Source organism: Caretta caretta, chromosome 2 (genome assembly GCF_965140235.1).
Source record: "Caretta caretta isolate rCarCar2 chromosome 2, rCarCar1.hap1, whole genome shotgun sequence".
Taxonomy (NCBI): domain Eukaryota; kingdom Metazoa; phylum Chordata; order Testudines; family Cheloniidae; genus Caretta; species Caretta caretta.
This window is the reverse complement of record NC_134207.1, coordinates 102,622,886-102,645,684: the sequence shown is the minus strand read 5'-3', so window position 1 is coordinate 102,645,684 and position 22,799 is coordinate 102,622,886. Positions and strand designations below refer to the sequence as shown.

Here is a 22,799-nt window from a genome sequence, read left to right as displayed (position 1 = left end):
TACACACTGTAATCAATCAACACTTAACCTCTTTGTTATGCTAAATAGATTGAGCTCCTGGAGTCTGTCACTACAAGGCATGTTCTCTAATCCTTTAATCATTCTCCTGGCTCTTCTCTCAACCCTCTCCAATTTATCAATGTCCTTCTTGAATTGTGGACACCAACGGTGGACACTACTCCAGCAGCAGTCACACCAATGCCAAATACAGAGGTAACCCAACCTCTCTACTTCTATTCAAGATTCCCCTGTTTATGCATCCAAGGACTGCATTAGCCCTTTTGGCCACAGTATTGCACAGGGAGCATACGTTCAGCTGATTATACCCCACAACCCCCAGTGTTTTTTTCATTATTACTGCTTCCCAGGATACAGTTCCTCCATCCTGTAAGTATGGCCTGCATTCTGCATTCATAGATGTATACACTTAACAGTATTAAAACACATATTGTTTGTTTCCACCCAGCTCAAATGAAAATAACTAGTTCATTTTCATCCTCCACTTGGAGAAACTCAAAGTAAACAATGGCATAAATTGTGAAAAGTAAATTTAGATTTTTAAAATGATTTCAGTTTTCCTCATCTAAAGTCCAGATGTGTTATTTATAACAAAGGTTAAAGATTGTTTTAAAATTAATTTAAGGCTGATCTTCAGAATATTATTGCCACTAATACATTTTAAATATTTACTGATAATTAGGGGTTTGATACTACATTTACCTGCCATTATTTATTTATTATGTTTTTATAGGAGCAATCCTGTTACGGTAAGATTTTTAAATGGCAGTTAACTCCCATTAAAAGTTTTTCTGTGTTTGAAAATATACTTTGTTGAATTGGATGAGTAGGCATTGCAGGGTTTAGCATAATGTTTGTGCGAAGGGAAGTCAGACAAGTATTTTGTGGGATACGTATTAGTACCACCACTTATATGCCTGCTACTGATTATGATCAAACCACCACACAAGGATGACAAGCGCTAGTAAGCGTAGTATTGGTTTGTCGGTGAAGTGTTGAAGATAGTGAACTGGATGTGATATGTACACTAACAGATTATGGTTTATAAATCGGCATAAATGGAGAGCTGTTTTATGCAAATATTAAATTAAGCACCCATTTTACCTGTAAAATCCTACTGTCTGTCATGGCAGAGGTATAAATAATAAATTAGAAACTTCCTCACTTTGCCCAAAAACCCAATGCGATTGAATGGGGATGAAACCTTGATTCATAGTACTTTGTTGAAAAGTGGGCTTTGCCATTTCTCGAAGACAGTCCCTGAAGCATGTTACTGTGGGCAGTGTCAATACATAAGTTACATGATGGAGGTAAATTTTTAGCACAGGGAGTACGCATAATGGTAAAACTGCTGTTAATAATTAAAGTGCTTGTCTGTCAATTTCCCTCTGCAACAAACTCAAGGTTACTTCTTTGTCTGACTTAGAGCCCAAGATTGAGAGGCCAATACAAGATTGAGAGGCCAATATTCATGAAATTTAAATGAAACCGTGGCAGAATGCAACTTTGCTGTCTGACACAAAAAGGATATTTTACTGCTCAAATCTGCACGTGTAATTTTATTCATGAGAGTAGTTCCACCCAAGATGATGAATACAGTTATTGCTATGGACAAACCAACATCATTGGTGGCTTATGAGTTACATATCAAACTCATTGCTAATAAATCCGAGGGGAAAAAAAGACATTTTAACAAATCCTCAAAGTATGGGAGGCAAAGGTTTAAAAACAAAACACCAAACCAGGTACATATTTTGTACTGGCAATTTTACCTGCAGTAAGAGACATCAAAATCTGAACTATGGGGTAGTTGTAATGTAGCAAGTCAGAACACTGTGGCTTTGGCCCATCTTAATGAATAAAATGAACAGCCTTGGAATTCCAAAAATCACCAGCAACGAACGACCCAAGTAGTGCTCTCTCTGACTCTCTTTTCAGATGATGGCAGAGAGATATCAACTACACACAAAATTTCTGAATTTGAGTGCCAAAAGCTAGACCCATATTTAGGCACCCAAAGACAAAATCTGATTTCAGAAGTGCTGTGCACCCACAACTCTCATTTAAGTTGGTTTGAGATGCAGGTATTCAGAACCTTTAAAAATCAGGCTACTCTTGAACCAGAAGGTAACCAGATTTGAAAAATTTTGGCCTATATATTATACACAGTATCTGCAGTAAGTGAAATGAAAATTTGTTCTTGGCTAATTAACAAAGTTTCCCCACGAAATTCCTAGAAACTTCTTTTGAAAATTAGTGATACTATATTTACCAATTTCACAATGAATTCACAAATTGATATACTGAAACCTAGGTATAGGCAGTTCTCCCATAAAAACAGGCAAATACACACACTGTGGCATGAAACTAGTCAAACAAAAGTGACCTTTGCTTTTTACCTCTCTCTGGAATACAGAGCAGGGTTCATTCACTAGGATCAGCTGATTGAGTCCCAAACACCAAGCTTCCTGCGAATACTGGGGAATCGAGTCTTTGGGTATGCCTACTGTACAAGTACTATGGTGGTGCTGCTGAAGTGTAAACGCTTGCTACAGCGATGGAAGGGGTTTTTCCATCACTGTAGTAAATCCACCCCTCAAGAAGCACAGCTAGGCTGACAGAAGAATTGTTCAGTCAACCTAGCAGTGTCTACACCAGGTCTTAGTTTGGATTAACTATGTCTCTCAGGGGTGTTCATTTTTCACACCATTGAGTAGTGTAGCCTAGGTTGGCCTAAGTTTTTAGATGTAAACCAGGCCTCGGTTTCTGAATGCACCGTTTGGACAGAAGGCTGGCTCTTTGTTGTTGACTACAATGTATAAAACTCATATACTTCTCTTATGTCAGCAAACTATTTTAAAATGTACCTGCAAGCAAATGGCCAAATCCCTCTGAGTTCACAAACCAATTCATTAATTCAAAGGGTCTCAATTCAAGACTAGACTTTATGAACATGATCACTGAATGTAACATACGGAAACTAATCTTGCCTTATTAATGATTACCTCAGGAGTTGCAAGTGCTGCACAATATTAAAACTGATGTAGAAGTTTAACGTTTATAATAGGTGTGAGGCATAGAAAACCCTATGAAATTATCTGACAAAGGGGCTGCAAACTTTAATTGGCAATCTGTGTGTCACAGCTCCATCTAGTGATAAAGACTAATATCACACTGTACAGAGTGGAAACTTCCCCGGTATCACAAGGAAGCAACAAAAGGTAAATATGGCCTCTTTTTAAAGTATAGTTGATGTGCCACGTGCCCTTCATATTTATTAGGTTTTGATATTGGTGCCCATCATTTCAATTAGTGCCTAGCATCTACTTCAAAAGTACACCAGGATATGGTAGTCTTCAGCATGTATTGATATAAAACTCATTGACTGGATAAACTAATTTAAAGACTTACTTTAACAAAATTGTATAACAGCAAGAATTAAGTAAATAACTCAGCAGGGTTATTTCTTTTTTTAAAGACCCTCAAACAACATACTATGGGCTTTCAGTGAACGGATTTTCTTAGGTTGGTTGTAGGTTGTATTGTTTGTTATTTGTGATTCTAAGAAATGTTTTTCCAATTTTACTTTCTTTTTCATTGATTTTGAGTCTTAGAGCCTTCAGAGTAATAAAAAGCACAAAGTTCAGCTGAAAAAGGGAGTAAATACAGTAGTTTACAAATGCATCCTAAATTAAAAGGAAATAAGGTAATTATCTGTTGCATCAAATTTAGAATAATATGTTTACAGAGGTTAATACATGAAGCAAGCACTGCATCTGGAGAACCGATAAACACAAGTTGTTGAACTCGGTCACAGGACGGTCAGCAGGAACAACAGCCCAGTTCCTGGTTTTAGGTCCCATGACTAGCTCATCCCTCTTAAAAAGGACCATATCAAAAAACTAACGGTTGTAATGAAATTGTTGGCACTACAAACAGCAGAATCTATGTCCATAATACTTAATTCGCTGTATACTTCGCATGATATCCTTTTCAGTAAACCAGATTACTGGCATACACTGTATACAGTAACTGATTATAGACCTAGATGGTGATTTACACCTAGTTTTTAAGTCATTAACATAAAGAAAATGAGAAATCTTATTCATGACAATTTCCACAGTTCATTTTCTAATTCTACTTTATTTACTCTGCAAAGAATGAGGATCTCAGGCCTCTAGCCAGTGACATCACATATACCACTGCAGAATGTCTAGTTAAGTCTAATTAATGAAGGCTTTGAGATTTTTTTTTAAACTAGATAACTGCAGGATAAAATCATAGCAAAATGGTTCAAATATAATTTAGCTCAAGATGTGGGAAGGGAGCTGGGAATGATTTAAAACAGTGGTGCTGCAGGATTCATTTTGGGACATGAAACTTGCTTGAGCACTCATTTTTATTCCTTGGGAATATGAATGAGTGAAGCTTTGCCATTTAAATTCCTACCTGCTGTCTCATGCTCATAAAGATTGAATACGAAATATAGAGTGGTTACTTACATTGTGGTAGCTGTGGTTCTTTGAGATATCTGCACATGTGGATCCCAGTCATGGTGTGTGGTGGCCCCAGTGCAATAGCTTGGAACGTTTTCATTAGTAGTGTCCAGTAGGGGTCATGCTTGTTCTCAAGTCAAGTCCTCATGATCTGCCTCCTAAGGGCACAAAAAGCAGTGACTGCAACTGCCACTCAGTTCTTTCACCACCCAGAATCCATCGTGTAAGATTCCGAATTGCAAGAAGGAAAGTAGGCCATGGGAGCAACATGTCCAGACTTCTCAAAGAACCATGGTTACTATGAGGTATGTAACCACTCTTTCTTCTTTAAGTACTGGACAAGTGCATCCCAGTCATGATGATTAGCTAGCAGTCACCCTAAACTGAGGTGGGTGCGAAGAGTTAATTGAAAAGAGATTGCAAAACCTCCCTTCCAAAATGGGCAACCAGTCGAGAAGCATTCATTAACAAATAATGCTTTGTAAATGTATGAGCTCAAGTTCTGGTAGCTGCTCTGCAAATCTCCAGTATTGGCTTTCAACTTAGACATGCAACCGATGTTGCTTGTGAATGAATAAGAATGTTTTAAAGGACTTATTAATATTATATACAGTCCTAATACAATCAGATGCCCATTTTGAAAGCTTTTGAGATGAAATAGCCATCCCTTTAGATTTATTTCCATAAGCAATAAAATGTCTTGAAGTCTTACAAAAAGATTTTGTTTTATCCAGATAGTATAACAATGATCATTTGACATTCAAGATACACATGTAATTTAACTTCAGCTGAGATGAATAAGGTCGTGGAAAGAAGACTGGTAAATTAATAAACTGATTTGAAAGTCCAATACAGGTGAGTCGCATCATACGCACATTTAACTTACGCAAATTCAACTATAAGCACTCGGCAAAAAAACCCAACAACAAGATATCTGTAAACAGTGTGGGCGATTGTGCCCACCATTCCACTCAATAAGCATATGCTCCTGAGTGAGCGTGAGACATGAATCCGCTGTTCCCTCAGTCGGTCTCAGTTCCCGCATGCGAGCATCTCGCCGCGTGTGATTCGTGTTTTAAAGATATGTATTTTTCGTACAACGTGGCCCCTAAACGCAAGCCAACTGCTTCATCTGGTGCTCAACTGAAGAAACAGCGATCTGTTCCAACGTTGGAGGAAAAACTGGCTGTGTTGGACTTACTGAGAGACAGTATGTCGGTTTCCAACGTGGTGGATAAATATGGCCGCAACAAATCTAGCATCCGTGCCGTCAAGATTCGAGAGAGAGAAATTCGTCAAGCCGTGGCATCAAGTGCTCTAATAACTGCTAAAGTGACGAGTCAGGTGCGTTATAAGTTTTTAGTGAAGACTGAAAAGGCATTAAACTTATGGCTGGAAGACATGAACCGTAAACGTGTGCCTATCGATAGCAACATGTTGCGAAAAAAGACTCTTAGCCTCTATGCACTGTTCAAACCTCCTGCCAAAGAGGGACAGCCTTCTGATGAGAAGGAATTCAAAGCCAGCCAAGGTTGGCTTAACAGTTTTAGGAACCGCTTCAACCTCAAAAATGTGCAGACTACTGGTGAAGCTGCATCTGCCAATGAAGAAGCAGCAAAAGCCCACCCCAAACAATTAAAGAAAATCATATAAGAAAAGGACTATCTTCCGGGACAAGTTTTTAATGCTGATGAGACTGGGCTCTTCTGGAAAAAAATGCCCAACTGCACTTACATTTCAAAATCAGAAAGACAACCCCGGCTTCAAAGCAGCTAAAGACTGTGTGACTGTGTTGTTTGTGGCAATGCGGCTGGGCATTTAATAAAGTTGGGCTTGCTCTAGAGGACTTCAAATCCCCATGCCCTGAAAGGCAAGAACAAAAATCTCCTGCCTGTGTTCTGGCAATCAAATAAAAAGGCTTGGGTGATGGCAGCATTATATCTGGATTGGTTCCACAAGTGTTTCATTCCGGAGGTCAAGCGGTACCTCAAAGAGAAAGGACTTGACTTTAAAGTGTTGCTGATCGTAGACAATGCTCCTGGCCACCCTGCGGCACTCCAGTTTGTGCATAACGAGGTTGAAGTAATGTTTCCTCCCCCAAATACCACCTCCAACCTCTCGACCAAGGCGTGATTCGCTGTTTCAAGGCCACAGACACAAGGCTTGCGTTCTCACGGATACATAGCGCTATGGATGCTGATCCCAATCTTAATGTGATGGAGTGTTGGAAGTCCTTCAACACTGTTAATTGCATCACTTATATTAAACAGGCAATGGATGCAATCAAGCCTGAAACAGTCAATGCATGTTGGCGAAACCTATTGAAAGAATGTGTGAATGATTTTAAAGGTTTCCTGACCATTGACAAAGAAGCGAAATGCATTATTCAGGTGGACAGGCAAATGGGTGGTGATGGCTTTGTTGACATCCTTGAGGAAGAAATTGAAGAATTAATTGAGAGCCACAGAGAAACACTGACTAATGAAGAGTTAGAGGAACTGATAAAATTGTCTACAGAAGACGAAGATGATGACGAGGAACAAGAAGAGCCAACAAGCTGGAATCTTCCTAAATTTGCTTAAGTGTTCCAAGCAGCGAAACACTTGAATGATTTAATTTCTGAATATGATCCGTCTATGGAATGAAGCCTCAAAATCACACGTAGTATTACAGACGATTTGAGACCGTATCAAGAAATGTTTGAGCAGCTCAAGAGACAACAGCGACAGTTGCCGATCACCATGTTTTTCAAGGAAAAACAAACAACCAGCAGCAGATGAACCTATGCAATCAACTTCTTGAGCTCAACCAGAGCCAACCACTTCGTCTACAACTCTCTCTCCGTCTCCTGGATCGACATCAAGCCATCATCTCCTGACAACCCCCTGTAACTAAAAATACAGTATTATAAAATTATATTTTGCATATGTACTCATTATATACTGTACATTACTGTATACATTATACATTTAAACCTATTACTGTACAGGGTTGTATACACAAAACCATGTACAGTATACTGTACTTTATGGGTGATTTAAGGGATTTTCAAGGGTAATTTTGACTATATGTGATTTTCACCTTACGTGCTGACTTTAGAACCTAACCCCCATGTAAAATGCGACTCCGCTGAAATACTTTTGGAATGAAGGACAGATTATGTCTCAGTCACCCTTTCTATATGAAAAGCCTTGTAAGGAGGGTTTATAATTAATACTTGTAGTTCACTTATTCTACTTGCTGAGGTAATAGCCACCAAAACTGCCGTTTCATTGCCAAAATTCTGAATTAGGAAGTTTGCTAGAGATTCAAAAGGAAGTTCCAGTATAGAAGAAAGCACTAGCTTTAAATCCCATGTTGGAGCAATCTTTCTTACAGGAGTAAGAACTTGAACTAAGCCCCTCAGAAATCTGCACCCCCTTCCACTGGTGGATGAAATACTGAAATCACTGCCAAATCACTTTAAATGTAATAAGTAATCCAAGATTATTGGAATACAACACACCAAGAAGGTATGTGATCCTTGGATATGGCCCAGAATAAAAGACATACCACTAGCAGAATGTGTTATTTCCTGTTCTGAAGTTAGATAATGTTCTTCAGCAGTACAGAATATCCAATGAGGACACCCAGAAACCACCCAAACAATGAGATGTAGGAACACTGGATTTGAGTATAGGAGTAGGCTGTGATTTTGTGATATCATGTCATTCTGAATCAGCAGCGTGGTAAACTGTTGATTGGACACTATTAGAAGATCAGAGAACAAGAACTGATAAGGCCAATTAGGAGCTATTAGTATAGCCCAATCTTTTTCTTACCTTATCTTCCTGATCACCCTTGGAATTAAAGGAAAAGTAGGGAAGGCATACATCAAATGGTGTGACCAGCAAATCATGAAAGTGTCTGCTATGAATCCCAGGCTCTTTCCTGCTCAATAACAAAACAGACACTTTTTGTTCTGATTCCAAGCAAACAAGTCTATTTGGGGAAACCCTCACTTTTGGAAGATTTGGTCCACTAATTAATTAATCTTTTAAGTCCCATTCATGGGACAAGGTCACCTTTCTGCTTAGTGAGTCTGCTACACCATTGCTCTTCCCTGGAAGATGAAGAGTTGTCAGACTGATACAAAGCTGGATACACTATTCTCATATAGAATATAGAAGGTCTGCCTTACACCTCTCTGCCTATTCAGACAGTATGGATAGGCACTTGGTTAAAACATCCTCCGAGCTGATGAAATCCCAAACGGCGGTAGTTGGAATTCATAATTATTTGCCAAAGCCACAAACTGAAGATACTACTTGTGTGCAGAATGTGTCCGACACATGAAAATACGCTTTGTGCAAGTTGAGGGTCATGAACCAATCCATGGGATCTAGAGTGGGAATAACTGAAGCAAGAGTTACCATACAAGACTTGGCATGCCAAATGTATTTGTTTTGGATTCCCAAAATCTAAGATCGCATGCCAACCTCCTTTATTTTTTTTATATGAAAAACGGAAGCCCTTTTCCACATATTCTTCAGGTACCAATTCAATCAACCTGTCCTAGGTTGATTAGGTCATCTAATTCTAGATGTACGCTTGTGAGAAAAGGGATCAGGTATGGGTGGGAGGCAGAGACTGAAACTGAATGACATAACCATCTCTGAGAAGTTGAAGGGCCCATTTATCTGTGATGATTCCAATCCAAGTCTCCTGGGAAAAGAAAAAGCAGAATCAAAAAGGAGGGAGGAACAGGTATTGGTCCTTGTAGATTAGTCCAAGATCCTCAACCATCACATCGAATCTGATGTCTCTGTGTCTGTCCTGGTTGTGAGGTTACCAAAGAGGACGATGGAATTCGTCATCTTTTTGATATCTTAATCTCTTCTTGGATTAGTCAGAAGATCTCTGCTGGTAAAAGTATGAGGAAGTTTAGTATATTTTGAGGAGGAGGAACATGGGCAACACTGTTTCTTCCTAAATGCAGGTGCATATAAACTTAAGAGATCTAAAAGTGGATCTTAAGTCTTTTAATGAACTCAAGGTCTCATCTGTTTTAGTTTCATCTAAACAAGCTCAATCCATCAAATAGCAAATCTTCCGTGGTTGTCTGTACCTCCCTGTATCAATCTGGTGCAGAAAACCATGATGCATATCTCCTAACAATAGCTTTAGCTGTTTAACAGACACCAATATCAGTTGCACCCAGATCAGTTTGAAGAGCTATTTTAGAAATCAACTAGCCCCCATAAATTGATCTGAACTCCTCTCTAATTTCTGTAGGTAACTTGTCCTTAAAGTCAGATGTTTGTTCTATTGTAGATAATCATATTTAGAAAGCATAGCTTGATAATTAGTTATTCTAACTTGCAGACAGGCTGATGAATAAATTTTCCTCCCAAAAGTGTCTAGTCTGTTTGGTTCTCTCTCTTTGGGAGCTGACTTTCCCAATTGTTTCGACTCTTCATTTGCAGGAGTAACAACCAACGAAGATGGAGATGGACAAGTATAAAAATACTCAAAACCTTTGGATAGTACTTGATATCTACAATTAGCATGTTTTGAAGTAGCTGAAATCAAGGAGGGAGTAATCAAAAGCTCTTTTTCTATTCTAAAATTCCTCACTGATAGGAAGAGCAACTCTATTTTGAGATGCTGGTTGTAAAGTATCAAAAGTTTATGCCTTTTCCTGTACCATTTCTTATAGGACTTCCAGTGTTTCCCCTTATGCACTTCAATAATTCCTGAAACATTTTAAATGTATCAATTGTCAGAGGCACAGTGGATGAAATAGTCTCTTCAAGTGAAGAAAAAGAAGAAGAATGTGGACATCCAGCTTAATCTTCCTGGTGAACCGGTAACTCTCCATCACTAGAATGATGCTGTTCCTCTGTTTCCATAATCTGAACAGGAAATGAGGTGACACTTGAAAAACTGAATTAGGTGACTTACACATATATGCCATTTACTGTGGGGGAACTTCCCCTGGATGCTGCAGATATTGCTGCCACAGAGACCAATATGGCCAAGGTTGTTGACCATGTGGTTAAGATACATTCATCCCATTTGGGGGATACCAACGAGAGTAATTAGAATTTAAACCCTGACATTCATAAAAAAGCTCCTTTGTGTCATCTTTTCTGTTTTTATTTTCTTTTTGCTAGCTTCTTAGGTGGAGGGCTCCCACTGGAATCTGATGAGAATCCTTCTATTGATAGGACAGCAGGATTTTAAAATTTGAGTAGGACTTCTACTCACAGCCCTACTGTTCTGATGATGAAGAGAAATCTTTATCACGGGTATTCTTGATCTTTCATGGAGAGGAGGTTTAGATAGTGCAGAACTAGAAGACTTTAACAATGGTAAACCAGGCGCTGGAGTTATTCTGATATCCAAGGGAGATGTAAACAAATATTTCGGTGCTGTGGAATCCCCTTCAAAAGACATCTGAGTTGAGGAAGCCTGTCTCATTTAGCTGCTTTGAGGGCTCTGAAATGCTGAAACTGCCTGTGCTGAGTGAGAGAGGTGGGTGAGGTCGTATCTTTTATTGGACCAACTTCTGTTGGTGAGAGAGACAAGCTTTCGAACCACACAGAACTCTTCTCATCTTTCTGACAACAGAAGTTGGTCTAAGAAAAGATATTACCTTACCTACCTTGTCTCTCTAATATCCTGGACCGACATGGCTACAATTATACTGCAACATGCCGAGTGAGATGCTCTTATCAAAATTAGTCCTGCTAAAGACAGTGCCAGGGCAGACTGTAATTGATGCACTGGTGCTAAGATGGATGGTTTCGGTAAGTCCTGAGCCACGGTTTTAGGACTTTCATCTCTATGTGCTCTCTTCTGCGAGTACTGAACAGGACACTGAGGGCTCTAGCACTGATTTCCTCTGTGCTGACTTCATCAATTACTTTTAGGATGACTTTCTCCTGCCAGACACCAGAGATAGAGAAGAGTCATAACCAATTTAGTGTCTCACTTTTCAGACAGCAGGGATTTCTGACTGCTCCAAAATTAATTTGCAAAGCCTCTCTAGGTCTTTCTGTTGCTCTTGAACCTGGTGTCACATCTCTGGTGACTAGATCATAGACAGATTGTGTTGGTAGACAGCAACTTCCTCAGCATTGCCTTGGCTCACGATCTGACAGTGCCCTCATGTACTTTTCCATGAGAAAGAGCTTTCACCTGGACTGTCACGCTTTCTGTGTGAGCATCTTAGAAGCTTAGAAGACACACGCTTAGTGACAACATGGTCTTCACTCATGCAATAAAGACACTTACCATGAATGACCGTTAGGGGAATGGCACTCCCTCCCCGCATGTAGAGGGGCATAATTTAAAGCCTGGGGAATCTCAGTTTTGACATAGCTCAACTAAAATCCTAATACACTAATTCAAAACAGAAATAAAGTTAAAATGTAACTCTCTTCCTTTAAAAAAAAAACAGAGGTAACATTAAGGTTAAGTCTGCACTATGAACTAGGAGTGTGATGTCCCTTGCTTGTGTACACATACTTGTGCTAGCTCTTGTCAAGATAGCACAAGTATAAATAGCAGAGTTGCTGAAGCAGCACAAGTAATGGCAGATGAGGCATGGCTTAGCTGTGCTGAGTATGTACCCACCTGTTTCAGATGGGTTAATACTTGGAACAGCTAAGCCAAGCCTCGGCTGCCACTACTTGTGCTACCATGGTTATGCTACATGTGTACATGCAGGTAGGTGAATCACACACTTATCTTGTAGTGTAAAGGCAGCCTAACACTACTGAACACTAAGGCTACAATAAATAAAAAGTAACTATCCAAATTAACTAAATAAAATGGGGATACTATTGTTGTTCTGGCTGTACTGCCTAGGTCCATCCAAAGAAACTGAGTGGTGGTCCGCGTCACTACACTCTTTGTACTCTCGGGAGGGAGAGAGTGAGGTTGTAAGGACATGCATCTGACGAAGTGCGTATTCACCCACAAAAGCTTATGCTCCGATACATCTGTTAGTCTATAAGGTTCCACAGGACTCTTTGCCGTTGTAAGGAGTGTGACCCCTATTGGACACTACAAGTGAAAGTGTTCTGAACTACTGTGCTGGGGCATCCACACACCACGAATAGGATCCACGTTTCCAGTTCGGAAAAAAATAATCCCTGTTTGACTGTGATCCTTTCTTTATTAGCTACAGATTTTTAAATAAATAACTTCCTCCCCACCCTCTAATTTCCAATGCCCTTCATGTATTCTGTTTTCATACTTCCTCTCTTTGCATGTGTGCTGAGAGTCTGGAGATAGCATTTCAAACTGCTCTCAAGCCCATCTTCATCAGGTTGAAAAAGTATCACTTTAAAGTTCTCCACAGTGTACACTATGAAAAATTTGCAGTAGACTAGCATCCACTTTGATTTCAGTAACACAGCAGTAGAGGCAGCAACACTAGCCAGGGAAAAATGAGAGAGAAAGGAGGTTCGTGGAAGCTGTGTCCCAAAAACAGAAAAGTTTAATTTGGAAAAAGAAAAGGAGTACTTGTGGCACCTTAGAGACTAACCAATTTATTTGAGCATAAGCTTTCGTGAGCTACAGCTCACTTCATCGGATGCGATAAGTGAGCTGTGGCTCACGAAAGCTTATGCTCAAATAAATTGGTTAGTCTCTAAGGTGCCACAAGTACTCCTTTTCTTTTTGCGAATACAGACTAACACGGCTGCTACTCTGAAACCTTTAATATGGAACATTCACAGAAAACAGCAATCACCCCAACTACCACCTATATTTGTATGCTGCTATCCTGTTGGTTTAAAAAAAAAAAAAAGTCATGTGAGTTAAAACTGGACATTCTAGCAACATCGTCATAGCCTTAAACTAGGCCGTTTTTCATTCACTGCTAGCCATTTTTTTCTGTCACCCGGTAATATGAATCCATAGCTCTGGCTATCATCTAAAAAGTGGAAAAGTAAAGCTAATTGTGGGAGGAAGTGCAGGATGATTGCATAATCTCATAGAAATTGCATAGTCCCAATAAAATCCATTAAAGTCCTACTTTTTAAGTGGTATAATAATATACACCATCGGCACAGGGAGAGCAAACCTAATAAATATTGAGCTGAACTTTCCTGCAATAACTAATTTGAAACTCATTTTTCCGAAGGATTATATTACATGCATATCATATATATGATATATACACATCATCATAGCAAGAGGAACAATGCTTTTTATTTTCATACAGATTTTTTTTTTTTTAAAAACTCCCAACCCTGATAGATTGGTTGATCTTTGGCAAACAATAACTATAGGTCAAGACTTTTAAAGATGGTTTGACAACTAAAGATGCAGAGGTGCCTTGTGGGATTTTCAAAAGTGCCCATTTGACCCCATTAGGAATTAGACAGCTAGGTGTTTCTGAAAATCCCACTAGGTGCCTATCTGCATATTTTGGTGCCGAAATATCTTTAAAAGTCTGGTCCAGAGTGGTTAAGTTATTCGTCAAAGATCATACAATCAGTCAGCAGTAGGGCTAGGAATAAAACTCAGGAGGCCTGGGTCCATATCCAGTGCTCTGACAAGTAGATTACATTGTCTCATTAGGTAGGTTATATGGAAAGGTTGTGTGTTTTGCTGTCAGTGACAAATAAAATCAGAAAAGGAGGACTTGTGGCACCTTAGAGACTAACCAATTTATTTGAGCATGAGCTTTCGTGAGCTACAGCTCAAATAAATTGAATAAATAAATAAATAAAGCTGTAGCTCACGAAAGCTCATGCTCAAATAAATTGGTTAGTCTCTAAGGTGCCACAAGTCCTCCTTTTCTTTTTGCGAATACAGACTAACACGGCTGTTCCTCTGAAATAAAATCAGAGTTAATTTGTTTCTGTCTCTTCATATTATTTTAGACTCTACTTTTTTTCACTGCACAGATATACTTGATCTTAAGTAGCAAGAAATGTACCATCCTTTATCAATCTGAATGTCTTTAATGTCACTAGATATTCAGAGAAGCAGTCATACTTGGTGGGACCTTTATGACACCTTCTCTTCAAGGTTTTCTCTATTCCCTGGTGATCTAGTTTGGTTCTGTTGGAGTTTCTGGTGTGGCCTTTGGCTATTATGTTTTTCAAGAAGGAAAGCTTATACCTTCTACTGTTCATGAATTTAACATGGATCAGTCACATCTAACTATTCTTATTTCCATCTTTGTGATACTAACGCAAGATGTAGCACCAATTTCACATAATAGAGTAGACACCATTTTCACCGTGGCATAAAACATTTATCACAGGTAACTGTGTTGTGCTAAAAGAAAAGGAGAACTCGTGGCACCTTAGAGACTAACAAATTTATTTGAGCATAAGCTTTCGTGAGCTACAGCTCACTTCATCGGATGCTGTAGCTCACGAAAGTTTATGCTCAAATAAATTTGTTTGTCTCTAAGGTGCCACAAGTCCTCCTTTTCTTTTTGCGGATACAGACTAACATGGCTGCTACTCTGAAACCTGTGTTGTGCTAGTTAGTCTCCATGAATTTAATAGCCTTGCTCTTGTTCTGCCTCTGCTTTTTTGGATTTTTCTCCTCATCACTTGAAGCACTGCTGAGATGACATGGTGCCATCAGTTGCACTTAACTCTCCTCAGCCTGAAATAGAGCCGCTCTTTCATTGACGGAATGTTTGAAATTTGTGCTGCACATTAGAAATGAAAAGAGGTGCTACTCAGCTCATTACTGCTGTGGCACAGAGACTGACTCCAAGACCTAAGAGGCCTTTTTCCACCTAAGTTTGCACATCTAATTTACTGATTCCATGATTCCACTTACAAGGAAATCAAATATTTAACTTCTGTTACCGGAATACCTCAGCCTAACACAGGTGATATTGGACTTCAATAATGTTAAAGGGGTGTGTGTGTATTTATGTGTATATATACACACAGATATGGACACAAGATGCGTATGTATTACTTAATTCTGCTGTTCTATAGAGAGTGCATGGCCTTGTATGCACTAAAGACATTGGATCATAAACTCTGTCGATTTCTTGTGTGTTTTACTGTGAGTTTTCCCCCTCTTTTCTTTTAGTTTTATTCTGTGAGTATGCCTTTTGGTGCATTTTCTCTTCAAATGGTCATTATTTATCTTGGTCTCCTCAGAGCACTTACTAATATATCCACCCTACATTTCAGGACATACATGCAGCCAGAGCTAGCCATGTAGGTTCCATGCCCCAGAGGTCTCAGCACGGGCGGCCTGGTGATGACAACCCAGTAGTCCATTTCTTCAAGAACATCGTAAGTTTCCCCTTCCCTTCATGGTTCTCTGGCAGAGTTAAATGTAATTTGAGATTTAATGGCAGCTAAACAGTACCTGTAGGTTATCCATTTTGTTGCAATTGAGACTGTCGATAAAATGTTCTGTCTGTGCTTTTGAGGGAATAATTATATTTTGACATCAAAATTATTTTACTTTGCTATTACAACTTCTAGTTTTGTGTAGGAAAAATTTTTGGATGGAAATGGGTGAGTCTTCCATTAACGTATTGAAATTCCAACATTAATCACTGATGCTATTAAACAGCTTCACCATTTGCAAATTTTTTATTTGCCTTTCTTGAAATAAGGCATATTCAAATTTTTGTTTTGTTTAAAAAAGGTAAGTGGTGCTCAAGGCATAGTGCATTTAAAATAGCACTTACTAGATTTAATAAATTAATTCTATTCTAAGAGAGAAGCTAGACTCTGGCATTTCTTTTGAAGGCATAAACAAAAAAATCCCAGATTTGATTCCCTACCTGAGTGATGTTATTTGAGGAGAAGGATTTTCTTCAGCTTTGAACCTGGATATCTTCATACTAATATGAAAAAAAAACAAACACAAAATCAGAGAAACAACTATAGAGTTATGTCTCCCTCAAACATTCTACAAAATGGTATCCCTGAGTACTGTGCAAAGATATCATAAAAAACTTTACTGCCTGAGCCTAATAATCCTTGAAAGCACTTCAGAATGCTTCCCACTTGAGAGAAGTCGCCTCAAATGTATTGCAGCTGTGAAATGATCACTGGCACCACAGATAATCCCTTTTCCCTTCTTTATCCTCTTTGAAGCAGACCTCTCCATCTGCTGAGGCCCAAATGTGCAACGAAAACCCAAAAGACAGACATGAGAAAGACAGAAGTGCAAGAAACCTTAAACAGCATAGGCTAATGGATTTGGATTAATTAATACTATTTCTATTAATATCAGCTTCACCAGATCAACATTCCTGATGTTAATATCTTCAGTCATGAAAGGAAGGTACCACTGTGTTGCAGAATGGAGACAAATACCTAAAATGAGGAATATATATTGCGTGCACTTAAAAAGTTCATTCCAATCCTAAACATATTATTGGATCTAGTATACTTTTAATTTTTTTATGATGGGGAATACCCCTAAAACTGGAATTAACTTTAAAAATATGTCCACTGTATATGCTATTGAGAAAGCTGAAAGGTATTCTTTAAACAATGTGAAGGTAGATGAAATCAGACATTATCCAAATTATAGGATGAAGAGCAAACCCTTGATGGTTGTACTGTATCTATTGCTGCTTGTGTTTTATCATTTTTTTTCTATTGCTCTGTAGGTGTCACCTAGGACACCACCCCCAGTGCAGGCAAAGGTAAGTGTCTTCCCCAAGATCCCATCTAATTATTGTGGTTAAATATGTACCTGTTCAGGTGGCCATATTCGTTTACTCAAAAGGTATCATCACCAATGTTTAGAACAGGGGAGTAGAAGTCAGGAGACCTGGGCTCTATTTCCGATTTTAACACTGACTTGCTGCATGACCACAGATTAGCCATCTGTAAAATGGCAATAATACTGCTTGTCCACTGATCTAAAGCATGTTGAGATTCTTTCATGAAAGCTGATAATTAAATGTAAAATATTATTCATAATATTTTAAAACATATTCTTCAGCCAAACCCTGAGAATGCCTATAAGTAGCTGGTGAGATTACAAGAAGATCCATGTTGTTAATTGTAAGTAAATTGAGTTGTTAAACCAAAGCTGGTCAAATAATTTTTGCAAATAATTCTAATTGTGAATTGTCTGTTTTCTATTCAAATAATCATTTAAGAATTTTTTATTATTATTTAATTAACTTTATAGATCAAATAATATAAATTGTGAATGTTGGTATTTTTAATTTAATAGAATGACTGTTCACAAATTTATGCGTCTATTATTTGACCAGCTCTGTTCGCTGTTTCTCTTTTTTCTCTCACGTATCTTGAGCACCCTTTCCTTCATGGTGATCATCATATCACTGTTTCTGTTTCTTACATATGCAGGGGAGAGGATTATCCCTCGCCAGATTTAGCTGGGTAGGTGATGAATGTGCTTTCATTCACAGCCATTTTGGTCTACCAAGGCCAAAGTATATCTTTCACCATTGCCTTTCAAGCCGCTGCAGCAACTTGACATTCATGTTTCGGTCTTCATTTTGGTGTTTGTTTTGCTTTATTCCTTTTGATTCACTTTCCCCCTCCTACACAGCAGTTTGTTTATGGTCGTAATTTTGTTGCTTGCTCTTATCCAGAAGCTTGTCAACCTTACAGTGATATAATCTCTTTTGCTTTAGCACAAATGGAGCACGTCTGCTGCATGGCAAAACTACCTCTTTTCCTTTAAGGCTCCTGGAAGACTTAACTGCTTTGTCTTTTCTTTTTGCGGGGAGCGGAAGAATTGGGGATAGGGTTGAAAGAGCCAGGGAACTTTTTGCATAAGCCTGATTTTTCTATATGCTAATATTGTCTCTAGTGTGTACATTTTTGTCATACGTTTTTGCAGTCCCTTTTAAAAAGAAGAGATCAATACTACTGCTTATTATATAGGCTCTTTCTACAGTTATGTTTTAAAACATGGACAGTATCGAGTAGCAGACCAGCACAGTTATCTCACAGCTAACTAAATCCTATTTTCTATTTCACTTCAGCTTTCATTACACACATGGGCAGATTACCACAAGTATCTTAAATGGTATATTAAAGCTTCTAAAATGCCAATGGTTTCTATCAGTGTAGTTATTTCCTAGAACACAAAAGTTATTTTCTCAAAGTCAGAGGTTTGGTGTTCTTTGTGCTCATGAGATGGGAGAAATCATTAACCAATGGGATGGCAGAAGACTCTAATGTGTGTGAATTCTTAAAATCACACTGTCAAGAATTTTCTCTAAGGTTTTTCTTATTTATTTTTTTGAAATTCTCCATCAGGCCTAAATCCTGGAGCTAATTCTCAAATAACACTCCCCTTGAAGTCAGTAATATATGGGAATTTTGAAGGACTGTAAGTTTTGGTTTCAGAAAGCCCAATCCTCAGTTCCCACCTACAATGTAAGAAGGTGAATGGGAGTGAAAGGCATTCAGCACTTTGCGGCATAAGGTTCAATATTTGTAACAGCCTATTAAAAGATTGAAAAAAGCCTCAGTTCTTTTGCTAATTACTTTGCTCTCCATTTGACAAACAATATATATAGGTTTTTTTTTAATTGCTTCTGTTCTTGTAGTAGGAACAAAATCTTGAGCATCAGGTGAAAGGGTGCTCAGTCCATTCACAAGAAGGTCCAATCTAACTCAAGTAAGTGTTGGTGATGTTCTTCACCACACAGAATTCGGCCTACTGCGATAGGGCTGGTGGGTCAGCAGAAACGTTAACAGCTTTGGCAACACAGCCATGGACTTCCCAGCTGTTGGGTATGGCATTCTCTCTCTTATAAACATTAAATCTAGATTTGGCAGTGGCTCTGTTTGCATGACTCCCATTGAAGCCAATGTGAGTTCTCAATGGCTGTATCATCAGATCCACACACTGAAGCAATTGGGAGCTGAGAGAGTTAAATGATTGCAGAATTGAATCCAAAGCAGACCCAGTCTATTGAGATAGAGTGACATTTTGCCATTTACTTCAATACAGGCATGATCAAGCCCAATGACTTCTGGGAAACTTCTGCTACAGAATATGGGATTTAATACAAGTTAAGAGATTTAGAAAGGAAGGCTATTTCCTGCCAGGTTTATAACAATTTAAAACTAGGTCATCTTGGCAGTATCTCTTATACACAACTAAGTTCAGATAGTCCATTTTACTTTCTTTGTTAACATGATCGATAGCTGTAATATTGTATCTGAATAGATCTGTGAATTTATTCTTTCTACTTTACTGTTTAAGAACAAAAGGATATCTCAACGAATCGAATACAAATTTGGCTCTTAGAGCACAGAGAAAAATCAAGGAAGCAGGATTCCACATAAACTTCACTCCTGCTTTGTGAATGAATTAGGGATGCAAAATTGCCAACACACTCTCACTGTCCTTTGATTGTCTCTTGCCTTTTAACTATCTTTTATACAGATACTTCCTTTGCTCCAGAACAGTTTTTCTCAAATTATGAGCCTGGCTCCCTTGGGGAGGCTTCAACCTCTTTCAGAAGATGTACACTGAAAATGAAGGAAGAGAGTATTCTTTTTTCCATTTCTTATAGGAATTATTACTTAGGACTCAGCAAAAGCAGGACCTGTTTGTTGAAGGGCAAATGGGTAGTTCAGGAGACAGGATAACAAATCAGAACCTTTTTTACTGCTGTACTACTCGTTTGATTCCAGGTCGACTCTGAAAATCTTTACCATTTGGCAGCTGTGTGATTACCTTTGTAAACTGATTTGATGGTCTCAGTCCAATTCTTAATGGATAAGTTTCCTCATCACATTTGGCAGCAGCACACTATTGGTAGTCTCCATAAACAGGCCAGTGAGTGATTAGGCATGGACACTGAATTACACTGTAGCTTGCACCTGGAGGGATCTAGTGCCTAGGACTTTCAATCTGGTAACTTTACTAAGCATTAAATTCATTAAAAAATAATTAAAAAATCCAAATTTACAGTTCTGTTTTTGCTGAGCCTGAAGTGGAAATTACTCAGCAAAAAGGTGAAGTTAGCATGCTGACCCTGTCCGTGTTTGAAATAGACCACCAAAATCACAACTTGTAAACAACGTTTTCAACAAGAGGTTGGTGGGAGGTGTCTTTCCCTAGTTGTGTAAGGGGACAATGTTTGAGAAACCCTGTTCTAGTACTTCTCCTCCTCCTCGGGCAGTTACTTTATAATGAAAGAAAATGACTTTCACAAGCAACTTTTTTTCACCAGTGATCTTAGTACTTAAGTGTAAGTGTTTGAAAAGCTCTTAAAAATGTCATGTATACTTTTAGGAGAAATTCAGGTGCATACAAAATCTCCATGTTGATCAAGAGATTTTTATTCTTCCAACCCTTTTGTACTATTCAGTATAATTTTCTAAAGGGGATAAAACATTTTTAAGTCAAAAGGTTTCTTTTTCAAGACTCACAGTTGCAGTTACTATTCTTCCTTTTTCATTTTCCATTCACATTATGCATTTGACAGTACAATATCCTGTTCTGATTATTGATTTCTCTGTTACAGACCAAAGTTTGGGACTCAGATTTTCACATTTAGAATTTTTTTCCTCCCACACTTTCAACTACTTGACTAATTTGAAAGCATTGCATTCCAGCAGTCGCAAATGAAGGTAACTGGTCTGAACAACACACCTGAGATATCTGTGATCTCTCTTCTAGGGAGGTGAAGGACACAAGCCAGGGTATGGAGGAAGTGGCAAATTCTCCGAGCATAAATCTGCTTATAAGGGACATAAGGGATCATACCATGATGGCCAGGGCACTCTTTCCAAAATCTTTAAACTGGTAAAGTACAAGTAAACTTACAATAAGTGAAAAATTGAGCCTATGAAAAAGCATAAATGCCTCTCTGGATCTATTTAATATCAGTCACATTCAAATATTCTTGAGTAAAACTTGTCTTGAGTTACAAATAAAATTGAGCAGATACTATATCTGTATGAAACCAAGTTGTGCTTGACACTGTTTTATATACCAAATTCACAACTGAAGTACAATAGAAATCTACTGATTTCTGATTTGATTGATCATGCCAATCAAGAGTAAGGGGACCAAATCCTGCTCTCAAATGTGGGAGTATTTTCTTAAATCATCAATGAAGTTATTTTGGATTTACAGCAGACTATCTAAGAGCAGAATTTGGCCCAATATTTTCTTGTTTGTAACAATAGTAAAAACATATTTGTAATGTGCCCCAAGATTAATGGTCTCTGGATCCCTAACAAATATTTAGAATAAAAAAAAAAAAGGCAGTGTATGGCCAAATAGTTTCCAAAGAAGGGCAGCGGGAAAAAAAAAGACAAATGAAAATCTAACCCAATTATTACATCCATATCCAAACAAAAAATAATATGAAGTCTTCGTTTTTCTTCCCCTAAAGCCAGATACAGTGATTTCCCACTACTAGTGTTGTGTTCTCAGTAAATAATGCAATCAGCAGTGATGCTACTTTCAATGAGGTGTCAATTCCAGGAGAGTATGCCATCATGTGCCAGCAATGCCCCTCTGGCATGTACATTGGTCAAACCAGACAGTCCCTACGTAAAAGAATAAATGGACACAAATTGGACATCAGGAATGGTAACATACAAAAGCCAGTAGAAGAATACTTCCATCTTCCTAGACATTCTATAACAGGTTTAAGAGTAGCTATACTTGAACAAAAAAACTTCAGAAACAGACTTCAAAGAGAAACAGCAGAACTAAAATTCATTTGCAAATTTTATCACCATTAATTTGGGCTTGAATAGGGACTGGGAGTGGCTGGCTCATTATAAAAACAACTTTGCCTCTCCTGGAATTGACACCTCCTCATCTATTATTGGGCGTGGACTTACATCCACCCTGATCGAATTGGCCCTCTCAATACCGGTTCTCCACTTGTGAGGTAACTCCCTTCCTTTCATGTGTCATTATATAATGCCTCCATCTGTATTTTTCACTCCATGCATCTGAAGAAGTGGTGTTTTACCCCCGAAAGCTTATGCCCAAATAAATCGGTTAGTCTTTAAGGTGCCACCAGACTCCTTGTTGTTTTTGTGGATACAGACTGACATGGCTACCCCCTGATACTTTCAAGATGGAAAATAGAAGAATGAATCATTTCCATCTCTAGCATATCCTCCAAGAACAGACACAGCAGAACCTCACCAGCAGTCACAATTGAAATAAGCCTATTTAAGCCAACTAAGAGATAAATATGTATGTCTGCTTTAGTGCAAGACAGTACATAGATGTGTGGCACTACAAAGAGAAGTTATAATCCCTCAGTGGTGCATGATAGTTTTTGACTTGGAAGGAGATTTAAGAAAAGGAATGAGGTTC

The 22,799-nt window shown here is 38.4% G+C and overlaps 1 protein-coding gene and 1 long non-coding RNA gene across 7 annotated transcripts in view; one reads left to right on the top strand and one right to left on the bottom strand.

Moving 5' to 3' along the window:
• LOC142071060 (uncharacterized) overlaps positions 1 to 21,194 on the bottom strand; it is a 42,954-nt gene extending 21,760 nt beyond the window's left edge. For 2 of the 3 annotated variants that reach the window (XR_012667011.1, XR_012667013.1), the window contains exons 1-2: positions 21,108 to 21,194; positions 16,285 to 16,344 (exon numbers count right to left, since the gene is read on the bottom strand). This is a non-coding gene — a long non-coding RNA (uncharacterized LOC142071060). Of the gene's footprint in view, positions 1 to 16,284; positions 16,576 to 21,107 lie in introns of those variants that run through there. The other variant, XR_012667012.1, reaches the window with a different exon arrangement.
• Positions 1 to 22,799, top strand: part of MBP (myelin basic protein) — a 174,027-nt gene that overhangs the window by 147,933 nt on the left and 3,295 nt on the right. For 3 of the 4 annotated variants that reach the window (XM_048840084.2, XM_075125341.1, XM_048840087.2), the window contains 4 exons: positions 15,680 to 15,784; positions 17,122 to 17,157; positions 17,834 to 17,866; positions 21,135 to 21,260. In XM_048840084.2, the coding sequence (XP_048696041.2) occupies positions 15,680 to 15,784; positions 17,122 to 17,157; positions 17,834 to 17,866; positions 21,135 to 21,260 (300 nt within the window). The remainder of the gene's footprint in view (positions 1 to 15,679; positions 15,785 to 17,121; positions 17,158 to 17,833; positions 17,867 to 21,134; positions 21,261 to 22,799) is intronic. The other variant, XM_048840085.2, reaches the window with a different exon arrangement.